At 44.4% G+C, this 20,494-nt stretch overlaps 1 protein-coding gene across 3 annotated transcripts in view; it reads right to left on the minus strand.

Moving 5' to 3' along the window:
* Positions 1-20,494, minus strand: part of PATJ (PATJ crumbs cell polarity complex component) — a 400,698-nt gene that overhangs the window by 88,310 nt on the left and 291,894 nt on the right. For all 3 annotated transcript variants that reach the window (XM_077450582.1, XM_077450581.1, XM_077450580.1), the window contains one exon: positions 4,637-4,709. In XM_077450582.1, coding sequence (XP_077306708.1) covers positions 4,637-4,709 — 73 coding nt within the window. The remainder of the gene's footprint in view (positions 1-4,636; positions 4,710-20,494) is intronic.

The following is a 20,494-nucleotide window of genomic DNA, read 5'->3' on the forward strand; positions in this document are numbered from 1 at the left end:
ATTGATTTAAAGCAGCTGAGAAAAGTAAAGGAAAACCTGAAAACATGGCTCGTTGGGGGGGTACTTGAGGACTGAGGTTGAGAACCACTGTTCTAGTCTAATATCAGTGCCTAGCTGTACAAATACTCTTTTGGCTAAATGGGCACAAATTCCCACAGACACATTTCAAAATCTTGTGGAAGGGCTTCCTAGAGGAGTGGAACCTGTTATAGTCACAAAGGTGGGGCTAACTCCACTAATGCCCATGGTTCTGGTATGAGATGTCCAACAAGCTCATGTAGGTGCAATAGTCAGGTTTTCACAACATTTTGGGCATATAATACAACAAGCACCACTTGGAGGATAAGCGTGTCCTTGCCATTCTGATAGCTGGTGAAAATAAAGACTGCAGTGTACAGGTCGGAAGACTCCACTACACCACCCTACAACCTTTTGCCTTATGGAACCTTGCACATGTAGTATCTAGCGGATGGTAGAGAGTGGTTAGGTGTCTCGGAAGCTGCACATCAAGTCAAGATCCGCTGTATGATAGTGAATGGCAATCTCAGCCTGGACCCCTCACCAGGCCACATGTTTAAGGCCCTTTGTGTTCAGGGACAAAAGCCCGGCATGCAGGTAATCTAAATGCTAAATAAACAGGACTCATGCTCACCATGTGACAGTGTTCGGGACTAGTGTCTGGATTCTTGACACAACCACTGCCACGTGTAGCAGGAGCCGCAGGTTATTTTATTTGTACCTATATATCGGCAGCCGAAAATTATCAGCTGAAAATAGGGTTATCAGCATTTAGCCGATAGAAAGAAAGGTGCAGATTTTTGCAGCTACTTTACTGTGTTTATGGTGCGCTTTTCATAGGTCATGGGACTCAAAAACCACATCAAAAACACTGGTGCGTTTTTGCAGCATTTTGAATGCATTTCAATGGGGAGGTGCGTTTTTTTTTAACTGAGCTAATCTGCAGCAAGCAGGATTTTTAACACTGCAACGGAAAACATACGTGGAATTTAAATGAATTGAATTAAAATGCAGCTTCACTAAATGCAGCTTCAGTTTCCGACTGAGCATGGGCGAGTCACACACCGCTTTGTAAATGGCCAGCTTGTCTTCTGGGACACGACACAGGTCCCAGAAGACAACAGAGGCTCACCACAGAAGAGGATGGGATGGCCGCGGCCCGGCTGGATCGGAAGTACTCAGTACTTCCAAAAAAGGTACTATAGAAGAAAAAAAAAAAAAGTTTTAAATATCCAAAAACGAGGGGTGGAGAGGGGCTCTTTCATTTAAGACCACCTCTGAAAACTGGGTGGAACTCCGCTATAAAGGCATTACCAACTCTGAAACTGGCAATATCTTTTTGACACTTTTTGATAGCTAAAAAGTGCATTTTATATACAACTACATAGATCAGATACACATACATCAAAATGAGGGACAATTGATGAGGAATGAGGGACATTTCTCCAAATCAGGGACATTTGGAAGCTATGCGTTTACTACGCTGCACCCACCCGGTCTCACCAATGGACAAATGGATTGTGTTGGCGAACACTTAATTTATTCAATTTTTTTTTTCTCTCTAAAGATCTTCATTTGAATATAAAGCTTCATAGCAGCAAATTAATAATTTATCCCTGAGATTTCTGCCTCAATCTCAGATCGTCTCAACATTGTAAGGCACCTACAAGCAGCGGGTCTAATACACGTGTTCCTGATCAAAAGCATGTATTTGTAGGTGACTCAGTAGACGAGGACAGCCTGTCCTTCACCCACAGCCCCGGTGTACATGGTGTAAAAGAATTACAGCTATAAACAGAGGAAATATGTTCAAGTGAAAGGTGTTGAGTTGTTTTTTTCATATTTGTGCATCAGCATTATAGAAGAATGGAAATGATGCACGCTGTGCGTCTCTCCAGGGCACTACTGTAGAAGAGCTAACAAAGAATATCCCATCCACAGGCTTTGGATGGCATTTACACACATTATAGACTAGTGGAGTGATGAAACAATTCTTAAGGGACACTCTACAATGAAATGTAACCATCAATAACAACTTTATGTTTTTACCATTAAACACCAGGGAAGAAAAAAAAAAAAAAAGTAAGAAAAAAGCAACTTATACTTCAATATTCACCTGTAATCTGGAGCTGTGCCTACAGTAATCCTCTTTTACCACTAGGTGCTGTTCGTTTTCTGAGTGGAATAGCAGCCAATGTCTTTCATCTCACTTCCTATGAGCCCAGGCCGTCATCGGCCCACTCCCTGGCAGAATACACCATGCTGGCCTACTACCACTTATTACATATGCACCATTCACTTCATACACTTGCCCATACAGGGCAACGGATTACACTTCATGCCCCCCTCCCCAGTAGCCTACACTTGCCTTTAGCTATCTCCCTAGCAATGTCAGCCAGTAATGCAGGGCGCAGGGGCGCCACCCCCTCTATCCATGCGTCTGGCCCCTAATCTAATCAGGTGGCATCAGATGCATGGATTGCAATAAAGGTTACTTTTTTTTTTCTTTTTGTGAAGCACATGATTAGAGCCAGGGGCTCTAATAGGCCTCAAAAAAAGGTGGGCTTGGGGCGCAGTGCACCCACTTGTGTGACAATAGCAAATAAATAGAACCCTCAGCCCTGTGTTAGCTTCAAATGGAGAGATCTGCCGCTTACACAGGTTTGATTTTCTTCACTCCTAGTGTGGGGAGGTGCAGCAGCATTAAACACACGGGATATTTACTAAAACTGGAGCACTTGAAATTTGGTGCAGCTGTGCACGGTAACCAATCAGCTTCTAACTTCAGCTTGTTCAATTAAGCTTTGGCAATAAAACCTGGAAGCTGCTTGGTTTGTATGCAGAATTGCACTAGATTTTTCACTCTCCAGTTTTAGTAAGTAAAACCCCATTGAGTCCAATTGTAGAGAACAGATCATGTATTAACGTAGCATCCAGTAATTCACAACAAGCCCGGCAGGAAGGCACCCAACCGGATACACTCATGGCAATATAAGCAATGTGTAACAGACCAGGTCTAGGTGTGCCGACAACATCTGTTCTGAGGGTCGGAATGCAGCCTGGCCAGTCCACGTCAAAATTAAGAGGTCTCCAGAAGGATGGTGGGTCCCTATCCTTTCCCTACTCAATTGGAACCTCTCCCTGCCCCTAATCACTGTCCCTGTCAGATGGGTGACCTGTCCCTGTGACCACTCACATGCCAAAATATGTGGCCAGTAAGTGCTTTAAATAGGCTCTGCCAGACCCAAGATGGCTGCTAGAGTGACATGGGGCAGCAGCATCCAATTGGATAGCTTCCAGAGGCCTAGGAAGCCATAGAGCAGTGGTCTCCAAACTGCAGCCAAGGGGCCGAATGTGGCCATTTGCTTGCCTTTATCTGGCCCTTGGTGCACTACTCCTACAACTGACTCCAATGATGGGACACCATTCCTCTCACGGACAGCATCAATAGGGCACTATTGCTCCAACTGATACCAAAAAGGGGCACTAGCATACCTTCCAACATTTTGAGATGGGAATGAGGGACACCTACTAACAAAATGTATGTAGGCATAGGACACGCCCCCTTCCACGCCCCCTTAAAGGAGAACAAAAAAAAAAAAGGTTAATTAAATCCACAAAGGACTTTTTTTTTACCACTACTATTCCTTTATATTGTCTTTTAAAATGTTCAAATGCTGCAATTTAGAAATCAGATGAAAGGTTTAGCTCTGGGAAACACTTTTTGAAAGATAAAAAGTTAATTTTACATACAACTATATAGATCAGACCAAAATTAGGGACAAATGAGGAGGAAAGAGGAACATTGCTCCAAATCAGGGACAGCCCCTCGAAATCAGGGACAGTTGGGGAGCTATGGGCACTAGTCCTCCCATTACAACCAATGATGGGGCATTGCTTTCATCCACTGGCCACAGTCCAGCCCACCCAAAGCGTAAAGGACAGTAAACTGGCCCTTTGCTTGGAAAGTTTGGAGACCCCTGCCAAAGAAGAACCATGACTTCCTCTCCCCTTGCAATGCCGCTGCGATTGAGCGCCACCTACAGTGAAGAAAGCAGACTGCACCTGCCAATACTGGTAGCAGAACAGAGCAGCAGGTGGTGAAAATGTTTTAAGAATGGGCATCTGTGACAGGGGCATTTAAATGATCCAGTTGCTTTGCTATGTGGTAAAGCACAGGCTCATTTTAGGAGGTATCCCCCCCCTCCCCCCATTTAGAAATTACCACAAGAGGAAGCATTTAAAAATCTATAAAAGAAATACAATAATTGAAAATATGGGACAGCAAGCATGCCAATGTAATAACTACACGTCAAACATTGATTTTTTTTTTGGCAAGCTCTACTAGAAGTATTTGTACTCAGTAATGATAATCTGCTTTAAAGTGATTGCCCACGTTTTTGTTAATTGATGTGTCAGATGTAAAATCTGTTCTTCTCCTGTTCCTTGCCCCATCGACATGAATACAGCAGCTTTCACCTGCAGTCATTGCTGGCATTGCGATCCATCCCTCTACGGTAAGCTCCCTTAATGGTGTAGCCAGACCTCAGCTCAGTCCCCCAAGCCCCAGAGATTGCCAAAGGGGCCATCAGCTTTCTGCTAAGCATGCTTTGCTCACCTGATTGGAGAACTGGGAACTTGCTGGCAGCGGGTAGGGGCCGATGGCCATCTGGTGAGCCGCGTCTTTATTCCTGATGAAAGAAAATAAAATCATCTTTGTTATCGTCCACATAAAAAAACATGACAGCAGCTGTGTGCGCTTTTCTCCCCGGGAAGGACAATTCCAAGAGCTGGAGTAAGCGGAATCTGTACAAATAGAACGTTCGGCAGTCAGCACAGAGAGAGGACGATCGATCGGTCTTGCTATAGGATAGGAAGCGATTTCCCTTGCTTCAAAAAAAAAGGAGTCGGCCTCCGAAAAGCCATGTTTTAGTTTCGGACAGATGTAAGCAAGGTTACATTTCATTAAATTTTCTTAAGGGAAATAAGCAGAATTTTTAAATTCTTACATTTTTAACCACTTGACCACTTAAACCCCCTTCCTAACCAGACCAACTTTCAGCTTGCAGTGCTCTCATATTTTGAATGACAATTACTCAGTCATGCAACACTGTACCTATATGATTTTTTTTTGTCCTTTTTTCCCCCCCACAAATAGAGCTTTCTTTCAGACCGGACTATTTTGCTGGCTTAAGACCAGAGCACTTTTTGCGATTCGGCACTGCGTCGCTTTAACTGACAATTGCGCGATTGTGCGATGTGGCTCCCAAACAAAATTGACGCCCTTTTTTTCCCACAAATAGAGTTTTCTTTTGGTGGTATTTGATCACCTCTGCGTTTTTTTTTGTGTGCTATAAACAAAAATAGAGCGACAATTTTGAAAAAAAAAACGCATTTTCTTTTTTACTTTTTGCTATAATAAATATCCCCCAAAAAAACATTTGTCTTTCCTCAGTTTAGGCGATACGTATTCTTCTACATATTTTTGATAAAGAAAAAAAAAAAATCACAATAAGCGATTATTGATTGGTTTGCGCAAAATTGATAGAGTTTACAAAATAGGGGATAGTTTTATGGCTTTTTTATAATTTTTTTTTTTTTACTAGTAATGGCGGCGATCAGCAATTTTTATTGTGACTGCGACATTATGGCGGACACATCGGACATTTTTGGGACCATCGTCATTTATACAGCAATCAGTGCTATACAAATGCACTGATTCCTGTGTAAATGACACTGGCAGTGAAGGGGTTAACCAGGGGGTGGCAGTGTAGGGGTTAAGTGTGTCCTAGGGGCGTGTTTCTAACTGTGGGGGGCTGGGCTGTGTGTAAGTGAACACTGATCTCTGCTCCAATCGCAGGGAGCAGAGATGAGTGTCACTTGTTGCTAGGCAGAACGGGGAGATGCTGTTTACATTGGCATCTCCCCGTTCAGCTGCCCCGTGAGACAATCGCGGGTATCCCCGCGGCGATCGAGTCTGCGGGACCCGCGACCGGACACACGGGGGTCCCGACCGGCACGCGCATGCGATTTGCCTGCCCGTGCCATTCTGCCGACGTACATCGTCGTGCAGCGGTCAGGAAGTGGTTAATCACCGCTGTTTTTTTATTTTTTGCGCTATAAATCAAAAAAAGACTGAAAATTAATTTAAAAAATAATAATAATTTCTTTGTTTCTGTTAAAATTTACTGCAAAGTATTGGCAGAGGGTTGGCAGAGTATTGCACAGTGTTGGCAGAGTATTGGCAGAGTATTGCACAGTGTTGCAGAGTATTGGCAGAGTATTGCACAGTGTTGCAGAGTATTGCACAGTGTTGCAGAGTATTGCACAGTGTTGCAGAGTATTGGCAGAGTATTGCACAGTGTTGCAGAGTGTTGAACAGTGTTGCAGAGTGTTGAACAGTGTTGCAGAGTATTGGCAGAGTATTGCACAGTGTTGCAGAGTATTGGCAGAGTATTGCACAGTGTTGCAGAGTATTGGCAGAGTATTGCACAGTGTTGCAGAGTATTGGCAGAGTATTGCACAGTGTTGCAGAGTATGGTCACGGAGCAGCGCTGTGGACACTACACATCCAGCCCACAGCGCTGCTGCAAACTCTCACCTCTCACTGTACCGATCGGTACAGAGAGGGGAGGGAGGAACTGGCGTCATGACACGACACCGGTTTGTTTACAAGTGATCACTCCGTCATTTGATGGAGCGATCACATGGTAAGCGGGCGTCATCAGCAGCCGTTTACCGCGATTCGTGATGTGCCGGGTCTTCTAGACCCTGTGGTCACGGATATTTCCGTGGACATCCATGGCCCTCCCAGAATAAGCCGTCCGTGCTGTAGCCGTCTTTCGGCTATGGCCCAGTCGGAAAGTGGTTAAAGAAAGGAAGGCGATACAATAGGTGAGAGAAGAGAACGCTGCACGCCCCGATCGAGGTACAAAAATGGAGAAGGTTTCCCTATGGGGATTTTGTGCTGTAGCAAAAAATTCTAAGTAAATTGTAAAAATATATTTATTACAAAAGTTGAAAAAATTATAACAAACATCAATATCTGTTAAAATGTTTGTAATGTTTTAACAGACATTTATCTTCAACTTTTGTAAAAAATATATTTTTACAATTTACGTTGAATTTTTTGCTGCAACACCAAACCCCCATAGGGAAACCTTCTCCATTTTTATGTTAATTTTTCTTACATTTTATTTTTAATATTTGTCTTTTCTTTATCACATAAATATGAAATGTTGCATGTGTGTACTAATTTTATTTTCCAGAATCGAGGTCTCTTTTTTGGGCTTACAAATAATTTCCTAAAGTGTTACTAAACCCAGGATCCTGCGCTCACTATATCTGGTGTCTCACAGTACACAGAACATGGAAATGCAATTATTTTAGTAAAACAGCTGAACACCTTTTCTCATCAGCAGTATATAGCAGTCTTGTGACTTCAATCAGTGTCTGGTTAAAGCTTGTAGGAGCCTAGTTCTGAGGAAGGGGGTATGCCCCTGAAACGCGTTAGCTGTACCCCGTGTTCTGTGCATGTCCATGCACTTTTTTTTTGGCCTTTTGTCAGTTGCATTTTATGAGTACCCACTTTTATATAAAAATGTCTTCTTATTAAATGATCTCTGGTAATGCACTAGGTGTGCGCGCCTTCCATTTCTGATTTTCTTGCAGTTCCTTTCGGATTACCCCATCTGAGGAAGGCAGCACCCACCCAGTTTTGGATACCATATATACCTTTCACACCACCATTTTATCAGACATCTGTTACTCCACACCTATCAGCGCTGGAAGGGACTGTGTTTTTTGTATCCCTAGAGTTTTCATTCTCCTCTGATTGTCCTATGAAGCTGCATGACCCTTGACCCCTCTGTCTGCTGATCACATGTACTCACAGTGGTGTAGTGGTTAGCACTCTCGCCTAGCAGTAAAAAGGGTCGCTGGTTCTAATCCCAGCCATGACACCACCTGCCTGGAGTTTGCATGTTCTCCCTGTGCCTGCGTAGGTTTCCTCCGGGTTCTCCCGTTTCCTCCCACACTCCAAAGACATGCAGGTAGGTTAATTGGCTTCTGTCCAAAATAGGCCCTAGTATATGAATGTGAGTTAGGAACCTTAGATTGTAAGCTCCTTGAGGGTAGGGACCGAAGTGAATGTATATGTAAAGCGATGAGTAAATTGACAGCGCTATACAAGCACCTTAAAGTGGTTGTAAACCCTTACAACCAACTTTGACCTACAGGTAAGCCTAGATTAAGGCTTACCTGTAGGTCCAAGAAATATCTCCCAAACCTATACGGTTTAGGAGATATTTGCCCGAAGACGGGCACCGCTGTCTACGGCGCATGCGCCGTAGACAGCGGCGCGCAGGCGCACTGAGCGTGGCATCCTCGATAACGAAGATGCCGCGCAATGCCGCGCATCTCGGCTCCCGTGCGCATGCGCGGGAGTGACGTCATCGCGGCTTCGCCGAATGACAGCGGCGGAGCTGCGAGACCCCACCGAGAAGATGGATGCTCCGGACTACAGGGGACAGCGCTGACTTCGCTGGCTCCTGTGTCAGGTAAGTGACACATAATGGGCTACTATGCAATGCATAGTAGTCCATTATGCTTTGCCTTTGCAGGGAATGAAAGAGGAAGTAAGCTCATCAGGGTTTACTTCCTCTTTAAATAACAATAATAATAATGTACTCTCCCAAGAAAATAAAAAACTCTAGCAATACACACCAAACTGAGCATGTGCAGTTTGCCCCCAAGGCTCTGTACTATCAGCAGCTAGATTTGGGGCAGTAAAAGAAGGGGAGGATCAGAGAAGACAGGAGCAAGCAGCCTGTTTACACAATGCAGATGATTAACCCCCCTTAGGGTCCACAGAGAGTATAACGAGCATGCTTTACTGCACATACAGACTGATTTCACTGTTGTAGGTTTCGTAAAGCCTCGTACCCACAATCTGAAAATTGGACGACAGATCGTCCATTTTTTTTTTTTTTTTTTTGCAGGCCGATCCCAATACTGGGATAAAGTGCAGCCAGACCACCATCTTGGGGTCAGAGTAGCCGGTAAACGGCTTGAGAGTTGGGTGTGCACTTTTGGGTGTGAAGATTTTGCTATACACACTGAAATGTGGATTTTTGTTAATCATCAAGTATAAATGGGCTTTGTGCACAAGAGCACTTTTCTTTTCTTTTTTTTTCTGATGGACTTTACTGGATTACTTATGAATGTTTTTACCACATTCTTCTTATTTACAGATTATGATATATGAATGTTTTACTTGATTAACTGTTATGAACTTATTTTGATCGTGCCACACATTTTTCAGTAATATTAAAATGTATATTTTTAGGGGATTGCGCCTCCCACTCACCATTTATACTACCCCCTTCTCAAAAGAATATGCTTAATACTACTTATATTCACTAAATAATTACTGATATACATCATCCACTTACCCTGGTTTTTCTGGGGGGGGGGCTAAGACTGGGATTGCAGCGGACCCTCAAGCACAGCAAGTTAAAATGTATAATGTTTATGTGGACATTATAGTGCAGCTGTAACTGAGTAATTATTATTTTTTTTACTATTTGGTGACACGTTTGCGCAACTTTTTTATTTTGGTTGGTTTAGTAGTAGAATAGAGAAGAAAAGGGTTCTCTATTAAAAATATAATTTTTGTCCAGAAAGGCACTTTAAAACTATTAGGCCGCGTACACACGCGGGGACTGTTCGCCCAACTTTGTCCGCTGAACAGTGTTTCGGCGGACAGTCCGCCCGTGTGTGGGCTTTCAGCGGACAGTTTCAGCGAACAGTTTGCTGAACAAGGTTTTTCGGAATTTCCGAAAAACTGTCCGCTGAAACTTGGTTTCAGCGAACAGTCCCCTCGTGTGTAGGCTTGTTCGTCAAACTAAGTTCCGCGCATGCTCAGAAAGGATTTACACGCCGAAAGTTGTAATGCAATGTATAGGACGTCGTATTTTGCGTCCCGTCGTACGTGCCGTTCACGTCATCGCGCACGGTTTCAGCAAACTGTTCGTACGTCGTGTGTGGCCATGTCCGTCCATGCTAATTTTGAGCGGACTGTTTGCCGAAACTGTTTGACGGACAAAGCTGGGCGAACAGTCCCCGCGTGTGTACGCGGCCTTACAGCTTCCCAGGGTCAGGACAAGGGGTGGGCAGGAGGGACGTGTGCCCTGGGTCTAATGGTTTATTGCAGGGGTAGGGGGGGGGGGGTGCCCTGACACTAACCCTAAGGGAAGGGGGGGGGGGTGCAGTTTGACATCATTGCCCTGGGCGCTGGATAACCTTGTCCCGGCATTGCAGCTTCCCTCTAAAATTGTGCTATAATTGTGCTACTCAGATGCTACCACTTACCTGTGACAAGTGATGAGCCAATTTAATCAAACAAAATTAAGCTTTTCCCGAGATTAGACAGAATCAGAGGAAAACGTAACACACCACTTAGCAAGTACATCAATGTAATTGTTTTGTGCTTCACCCATCAATGTGACACCTTACTGTAATCATGGCTGAACAGCAAGAGGATGAGAGGGGGGATGGGTGTCGCAGGGACCCCTGAAACCTTCTGGGTGGCATTCAGACCATGCAAGTGTGCAGGCATGAGATGCCAAGGACACCTTCACCAAATCGGTACACAGGCTGGCATAGTGCTATCATCTAGGGCTGAAACAACTAATCAATTAATCGACAACGAATCGATTATGAAATTAATCGATTACTATTTTCATAATCAATTAATCGGCCAGTAACATAATGTGGTTAAAAAAAAACTATACATATACTGTGATTCTGTACTTGCCAAATATGCTGCAGAAATCTCCCTCCACTGAGTCTGGCTGCAGCCATTTTAACTGTGGGCAGCTGAAGCTGCTGCCTTTTCACTTCCTGGATTTACACAGAGGCACACCTCCAGCCCTGCAGATCTCATTGGCCCTCTTATGACTCATCCCCCCCCTCCCTTCCTGGCAAATTCTCACGAGACAGAGAGAGAGAGGGCGTACCCGATGTCATAAGCCTAGGCCAGTTATGGCAAACCTTGGCAACCCAGATGTTTTGGAACTAAATTTCCCATGATGCTCAACTACACTGCAGAGTGGACGAGCATTACGGCAAATGTAGTTCCAAAACATCTGGGGTGCCAAGGTTCGCCATCACTGCCCTAGGCCAATGACCAGACAAGAAAGAGTAAGTGGCCTGTACAAGGTATTTACTGGCAGAAATAAAAAAATAAAAAAGTTTTACTATACAAAGTTAGAGCCGGTTTACACTGCTGCGAATTCTCTTGCGAATTTGAGCCGTTTGCGATCAGATTCGCAAGTCATTTAAATAACATAGTTTACCATTAGTGCCGTTCACATCAATTCGTTGCGAATCCAAGCTGCGTACAAAAAGGGTCCTGTGCGAGTTTGATGCGTGTGCGATGCGAATTCAATGCAATATTTGATGCAGAATCGCAGTAGATTCGCCAGAACACTGAGAATTCGCAACAAAAATTTGCAACGCAATCGGATCAAATTCGTTCAATTTTTTTTGTATAATGTTAAAGGTTTTACGCTGCGAGAATCGTGATCTTTTTATTCTAAACAAAAAAAAATAATGATTCTCATTTTGGCCAGGATCGTGCAGCTCTAATGGAAAGATGAAAAAATGACAGAAGCGCCACTTTAAAGCGGGAGTCCGCCTTTTTTTTTTTTAAAGCCAGCAGCTACAAATACTGCAGCTGCTGACTTTTTAAAATAAGGACACTTACCCGCCCAGCGCGCCCGCGATGTCGGCACCCGAAGCCGATCTCTCGATCGTCTCTCGGGTGCTGCCGCTGTCATCTTGGGTATGGTAATCAGGAAGTGGAGCCTTTCGGCTTCATTTCCCGGTTCCCTACTGCGCATGCGCGAGTTGCGCTGCGCAATAAGGATGGTCCCCGCTGTCTCTGGGATCCGTGTGTTTCCTAGCAGACAGCGGGGGACCTTTGGAAAGGGGCATAGATTCTGCGGAAAGGGTCGTATATTCTGCAGATATCTATGCCGGAAGTGGTACCTGCACCCCCCCTCCCCCCTGAAAGGTGCCAATTGTGGCGCCGGAGGGGGGGAGGGTTCCAATGAGCGGAAGCTCCATTTTAGGGGGGAGCTCTGCTTTAAATAGGCTCTGCCTGACCCAACATGCCCTCCTCAGTCACATGGGCCGTCACAGCATCCAACTGGATTGCTTCTCCAACTGCAGTGCCGCTGTGAAGGAGAGCACCACCCGCAGTGGAGAAAGTAGACTGCACCTGCCTACAAGCTACTGCACACACACAGCTGATTGATGATCATCTGCAGAAACAGCAATTGGACAAGTCACATTGATATAGCCCCCCCCCCCCCCGTTGCCCATTTGTGTTTAGAGAGACACTGGCCAGCAAAGATGCCCCAGAGTGGTCAGATCAGGACTATGTGCCCAACTGCACTACAGTATCTATAGCCAGCTTAATTATGAATATAGGATTTCACATGTTGACCATAGAGATGTTTTAATTAGTGTCACCCCTTTTTCAGAAAGTCATCCAGCCATTGTTTCCCAGTATGGCGCTATGGAACAGCACCGCTCACATCGCACAAATGCGCAGCATGTTAGAATTGAGCGGTCCATCCATCTCCGTCCATCTGGTGGGAATTAGCAGAGGAGGGGAGGGGGGGCTGGGTTGGCACCGCTCGGCGTTTGGCTGCTAGTTCCGCAGTCTCAGGACAGGCACACCAGCTCGGTCCTTATTCCAATTACACACTGCATTACTTAAACATCATAAAAGCTGCAATACACCAAGGACGCCTGGCAGGCAGACCTTCGTGCACGAACGTATCGCCAGATAATAAATAATATTTAATCCCGGAGCTATTCGCTGCCATCAAAACCCAGGAAAACAAAAGGATTGCAAAATAGCAGTATGCAAACAGGAGGGGCAGGCAGAGAATAGAAGGGAAAGGAGAGCAAATATTCACAGCAAGACCCAACAAAAGACAGGGGCACCAACACAGGGGGCTTCTCATTTATTCTTATTTTTTCCCTTAACCACTTCCGGACCGCCCGCCGTCGTTATACGTCGGTACTTTGAAGGAGAATATCATCATTATGGCAGCACCTAGCTGCCATAACCCCCAGTATCCTTCTTTGCAGCGGGCGGTTCGGTTTAAGATAAAAGCGGTCTCTGCGGCGGATCTGCTGCAAGATCGATTTTATCGGCGCGATCCGGTTCCCTCTGCCGCTTACTGGAACCGTCGGGCATCGGCGATCGCGTCTGTCCCCTGCCTGGGTATGGAGATGAGTGAGGGGAAGATGCGCGCGCCCCCCCCCCCAACTTCTCCATATCACTGCAGCGCGGAAGCGATGTCAAAACGTCAATTGCGTCCATAGCTCTTAAAGGGCCTTTTTTTTCCATTTTTTTTTTAAATGACAATTTATTTATTTTTTTATTGCATTTTAGTGTAAATATGAAATGTGAGGTCTTTTTGACCCCCCAGATCTCATATTTAAGAGGACCTGTCATGTTTTTTTTCTATTACAAGGGATGTTTACATTCCTTGTGATAGGAATAAAAAGTGACACAATGTTTTTTCTTTTAAGACACTGTAAAAATGTAAAGAAAAATAAATAAAAAAGGTAAAATAAATCTGAAATTTTTTTTTTTTTTTTTAAACACACCCCGTCCAGCCGAGCTCGCGTGCAGAAGCTGACGCATACCTGAGTAGCACCTGCATATGAAAGCAGTGTTCAAACCACACATGTGAGGTATCGCCGCGATTGGTAGAGCGAGAGCAATAATTCCCCTAGACCTCCTCTGTAATTTAAAACAAGCAACCAGTAGAATTTTTTTAAACGTTGCCTATGGAGATTTTTAGGGGTAAAAGTTTGAGGCCAATCCACGAGTGGGCGCAATTTTTAAAACGTGACATGTTGGGTATCAATTTACTCGGCGTAACATTATCTTTCACAATATAAAAAAAAAAATTGGGCTAACTTTACTGCTGTCTTATTTTTTAATTCAAAAAAGTGTATTTTTTTTTTTTTTTTTATACAGGACAGACTTTTACAGGGCTGAATGTGGGTCCCGGGGCATGTGCATGGAGGCACATAGACAATATTAAACTCTTAATGGGGCTGGTCCTATGTTTCTCTCTCTCCCGGCATTTATGTGGGGTAAGAGTAGGGACCAGCAGGACTAGGTAATTGGATGCTGGACGTTGTGCATAACACTGTACTTATATAGCTGTTACAAAATGCAATATGGTCTCAGAAAGAACGCCACTTTTGTTTATGTTCTTGGTTTATTTCTTTTTTTAAGTTTTGATTGCACTCCCTATGTCTCAGCGGTCTACATTCTGGGTTAATTTGTACTTTTTGTATTACCAGTATTTCTTTATCCGTAAAAATCAATACTGCTGTACGACTGCATTTCCTGTCTATGTTAGGTTTGTACCATGTATGTTTTGCAATAAAAACTTATTTGATTTTGAAAAAAGTGTATTTTTTCCAAAAAAAGTGCACTTGTAAGACCGATATGCATATACCATGTGACAGAAAGTATTGCAACGACCGCCATTTTATTCTCTAGGGCGTTAGAAAAAAAATGTACAAACGTTCTAAGTAATTTTCAAGCAAAAAAAAAAAAAAAAAGTTTTTTCAACTCGTAAAAACCAAATTTCAGAAAGAGGCTCAGTCCTCAAGTGGTTATATACGGTACAAATGTAAAATCCTGCAATCCATCTGATGTGCTGCGTGACTTATAGTCTAAACTAAAACGACATCAATCAAGGAGGCGTACTATTGGAGAAGGTGAACGCGAGGTGTGAGGTCATCTGTGTGCTGATCAATCAATGTCTCCTGTGCTGGCAGGCATTGAGGGAGATTTACTAAAACTGAGTGCAAAGAAATAAAGAATCAGCTTCCAAGGATTTTTTTTTTTTTTAATGAAAGCTTAATTGAACAAGCTGAAGTTGAAAGCTGATGCACAGCTACACCAGATTTTGCACTCTGCTGCAGTTTTAGTAAACCAACCCCGTGTGTTCTGCACAGGCATTCCCTGCTCCCCATCTCCTATGCTTTCAGGCATATGTACGGGGATCCCTGCACCCTGCCTTCTGTGCTATCAGGCACACAGTATTACCTGCACCTTGTTCCCTATGGCATACAGTACCTTATAGGGATCCCCAACACCATGTCTGCTGTGTTGGTTGGCAAACAGTACTGTATAGGACCATGGATTGCAAGCATAATCAGTTCCAGAAGAATACTTGTAATCCAAAGCACTCGTATATCAAAGCGAGTTTTCCCATGGGAATCAATGGAAACTCAGATAATTTGTTCCAGTGTCACTGTTAGTATAGGCAGTACCGCATGTGGCCAGAGGTGGGGGGGGGGGGGGGCGGCGCCTGAGACACTCAGAGAAGCTCCGAGACCACATGGAAATGCTCAAACACCACTTGAAGACGCTCAGAGACACTTGTGAACAGTGTTTCCGAGTGTCTCTGAGCGTCTCAGAGTGTCACCGGAGCCCCCACACCTCTGGCCAAATGTGGTACTGCAGGCTTGAATCCTGCTCGCCTTGCAAGACAATGCTTGCAAACTAAGTCCAGATAAAAAAATTAAAAAAAAGCAGCTCATATTGAGAAACACTCGTAAACCGCGTTACTTGCAATCCGAGATTTTTATTATACATCTTTCACATACAATCTCCTGTGCTCAGGCACACAGCACTATACAGGGATCCCCCTGTACCATGTTTACTGGGGCATACAGTACTGTTCAGGCTTCCCCTGCACCGACTCCTATGGTATACAATATTCCACATCAGTGATTCTCAACCAGGGTTCCTCCAGAGGTTGTAGGGGTTCCTTCAGCATTGGGCAATTTCTGTCTCTCAGATAAGTTCCCACTCACACCATTGATCTTTTTAGCTATCTGTAAGGAGGTAATTCTTCCCAATGACCACAAGTGTGAGGAGCATTCTTCCCACTGACCAGCACACTAATGTATCATGAGTTCTAATAGTAGATTTCTAATTTTTAGCAGAGGGTCCCCGAGACCGGAGAACTATTTCAAGGGTTCCCCTGTGTTGAAAAGGTTGAGGAAGGCTGGTCTACAGACATCCCCTGCACTGATTCCTATGGCATACAATACTGTACAGGCATCCCTTGCACTGATTCCTATATCATACAGTACTGTACAGGCATCCCCTGCACTGATTCCTATGACATACAGTAGTACTGTACAGGCATCCCCTGCACTGATTCCTATGGCATACAGTACTGTACAGGCATCCCCTGCACTGATTCCTATGACATACAGCCCTGTAAAGGCATCCCCTGCACTGATTCCTATGACATACAGTACTGTACAGGCATCCCCTGCACTGATTCCTATGGCATACAGTACTGTACAGGCATCTCCTGCACTGATTCCTATGGCATACAGTACTGTACAGGCATCCCCTGCACTGATTCCTATGGCATACAGTACTGTACAGGCATCCCCTGCACTGATTCCTATGACATACAGCCCTGTAAAGGCATCCCCTGCACTGATTCCTATGACATACAGTACTGTACAGGCATCCCCTGCACTGATTCTTATGACATACAGTAGTACTGTACAGGCATCCCCTGCACTGATTCCTATGACATACAGTACTGTACAGGCATCTCCTGCACTGATTCCTATATCATACAGCAGGGCTCGACAAAACCCGGTCGCCAGGTCGCATTGGCGACTAGAAATAGCGACCTCGCGCCTGGGGCAGCACAGCTGGGGGTATCCTGTCTCTGTGGACCCCCCCAGCGTGATCGCGTCGGGCCGTTCCGCCGGCGGCCGAAAATTTAGGCCGCGGCTTTGAGGCCTTCTGCAGTCCTATGATTCCTTATGGAATCTGGCGCCCTCTTGTGGTCGTTGTTGGTATGACAAACCAGCAATGCTAATTTCCTCTGCAAAGTTTCCTCTGCCTGTTTTATATTACCTGCATCTTCTTCCCTTTATTTAGAACCCCCTAAACATTATATATATTTTTTATTCTAACACCCTAGAGAATAAAATGGTGGTTGTTGCAATACTGTCTGTCACACCGTATTTGTGCAGCGGACTTACAAGCGCACTTTTGTTGGGAAAAATAATTTAGTTAATAAAAAAATAAGACAACAGTAAAGTTAGCCCAATTTTTTTTTATATTGTGAAAGATAATGTTACGCCAAGTAAATTGATACCCAACATGTCACGCTTCAAAATTGCACCCGCTCATGGAATGGCGACAAACTTTTACCCTTTAAAATCTCCATAGGCGACGTTTAAAAAAATTCTACAGGTTGCACGTTTTGAGTTACAGAGGAGGTCTGGGGCTAGAATTATTGCTCTCGCTCTACCGATCACGGCGCTACCTCCTATGTGTGGTTCAAACACCGATTTTATATGCGGGCAGGACAGGGCACGTTTAAAAATTATTATTTTTTCTGCTTATTTTAACTTTTTTTTTCCACTGTTCTTTTAAAAAAAATGTTGTGTCACTTTTATTCTTATTACAAGGAATGTAAAAATCCCTTGTAATAGAAAAAGCATGACAGGTCCTCTTAAATATGAGATCTGGGGTCAGAGAGACCTCGGATCTCATATTTACACTAAAATGCAATTGAAAAAAAAATTGTCATTTGAAAAAAATAAATAAAATGTCCCTCTAAGAGCTATGGGCAATGACTTGGAGACGGGGGGGGGGGGGGGGGCGGCGACGGCGCTGCTATCTTCCCCTCACTCGTCTCCATGTCAGGCCAGGGACAGGTCCGGATCGCCGTCACGGACCTGGCTCCTAACTTTTTAAGCTGGCTCCTAGATTCCAAGCAAATTTGTCAACCCCTGTCATACAGTACTGTACAGGCATCCCCTGCACTGATTCCTATATCATACAGTACTGTACAGACATCCCCTGCAATGATTCCTATGACATACAGCACTGTAAAGGCATCCCCTGCAATGATTCCTATGACATACAGCACTGTAAAGGCATCCCCTGCACTGATTCCTATATCATACAGTACTGTACAGACATCCCCTGCAATGATTCCTATGGCATACAGCACTGTAAAGACATCCCCTGCACTGATTCCTATGACATACAGTACTGTACAGACATCCCCTGCACTGATTCCTATGGCATACAATACTGTACAGACATCCCCTGCACTGATTCCTATGGCATACAGTACTGTACAGACATCCCCTGCACTGATTGCTATGACATACAGTACTGTACAGGCATCCCCTGCACTGATTCCTATGGCATACAGCACTGTAAAGACATCCCCTGCACTGATTCCTATGACATACAGTACTGTACAGACATCCCCTGCATTGATTCCTATGACATACAGTACTGTACAGACATCCCCTGCACTGATTCCTATGGCATACAGTACTGTACAGACATCCCCTGCACTGATTGCTATGACATACAGTACTGTACAGGCATCCCCTGCACTGATTCCTATGGCATACAGTACTGTACAGGCATCCCCTGCACTGATTCCTATGGCATACAGTACTGTACAGACATCCCCTGCACTGATTGCTATGACATACAGTATTGTATAGGCATCCCCTGCACTGATTGCAATAACATACAGTACTGTACAGGCAGCATCCCCTGCACCGATTCCTATGGCATACATTACTGTAAAATCCTATCTTACACCTGGTCTCCCACACTGGTAGGCACACAGTACTGAATAGGCGCACCCAGCACTTTATATTCTGTGTCATACAGGACCTTGCAGGCAATTCTTTCACTCTATTTCCTGTTAGTACCTTGCACCTTATTTACTGTGGCATACAGGAACTTTCCATTGCCATTCTGTACAGGAACCTTTTGTACCCATCTTCTGAAAGGCACGCCTGCCCCACTTTGTCACAGTAATGTATAGTCATCCCCTCCACCCCTTTTATTCTGTGCCATACAGTACTATTTTCCTGCATCGTATTTCTTCTGATGTCTCACTTTTGAGAAAGAAAGGGACTGCAGACATATTCATCTGCCCCTTTTTCTCGAGCCTCAGTGGCACAGAATGAATGAACAGGAATAGCTCTGTACATGCAGTCATAAACTGAGGCATAGTAAACACAGTTTACTATGTCCCAGCTATGAATGGATTAAAGAAAACAAAACAAAAAGAAAAACTGTACTAATCGCCTACTCTACTCATTAAGACAAGAAAGGGGCTGGTAAATAACACATTTAAGGGCTCCTTCCATGCTCTCCATCCTGACAGATCCCTTGCAGCAGGCAGCGGGAGGTCGGAGGTGGAAATATGGCAGAACACAAGGGCTCAGGGAAGAAGAACAGGGATAGGAAGGCGGCGGGAGCAGCATGTGCAGGATGCCCTCCTTTAACCTACTGCAGCTGCTGAATGTCTGTGGGAGGGGGAGGGGTGGTATGGGGGTAGGGGGGTGCGCACTCAGCTGCATGGAGGGTTTGGTTCCTCCACATGCTGCCACCCTCCTATCCAGGTGTACAGGGGGGGCTGCACGGCCCCCTGAAGCAGGAGGCTGGGTCGCAAGGATGACCTCTGCACCCCCTGCTGTACAGGCATCCCCTGCACCCTCAATATTCTCCTGTGCTAGAAAGCATTTAGTTCCTTTGATGTAAAGAACAAAACGTTACAATGTATACAGTTAGCTGAGCGGCTAAGGAATGTTGTGATACTTGGCAGACTGTCTTTTTTTTTTTGACAGCTGCCACTTGAGCAGAGAACTCTGCATAGAAAGAATCTGGGAAATGCTTTGTTGAGATTGCGAGGAAAAAAAAAATTGTGATAATGATTCTTAACAATGAATCGTGCCGCTCTAGTGTTGGGAATAGGGGCCCGGTATGTTTGCTCACACTGTTTATGTCTTAAGCCCCATACACACGATCTGAAAATCGCATCTGAATCGATCGTACGATAATTGGATTGTTAGTAAAGAGCTTTTGAGAGCCAATCATGACAGTTCATTACGATATTATTCTATCGGACATGCACGGAAATTTCTTTTGTACGATGCCAGATCGTGCAGCTGTCGTTTGAAAATGCAATACAAATGCATTACAACGCATGACATCACTTCCGAATTTTTATTACATCATACGGGAATTTGTGTGAATTTAGTAAACTCATCAGATTCGACGTGAGATTAGCATGCAAAAAAAAAAAAAAAAAAAAAGACGATGATTCATCCAATAATCGGATCGTGTGTGTGGGGCATTAGCCCCGTGCCAGGAAACAAATATACAGCCATCTGACAGTTGTTCCAGCTGAGATATCAATATTTTAACACACAAAGACAAATAAATATCAGGGAAGTAAATCGAAGTCACGCAGCGGTAACGCGTCTTTCCTGGGGCCCAGTGTTTGTTTTCTGATGCTTGTACATTTATTTCTAGAGGCAAAACCTAATTAGACTGCAGGGAGTCCCTTCC

Source organism: Lithobates pipiens, unplaced genomic scaffold (genome assembly GCF_037356315.1).
Source record: "Lithobates pipiens isolate NorthernLeopardFrog02 unplaced genomic scaffold, aLitPip1_a1.2 Scaffold_23, whole genome shotgun sequence".
Lineage (NCBI taxonomy): Eukaryota > Metazoa > Chordata > Amphibia > Anura > Ranidae > Lithobates > Lithobates pipiens.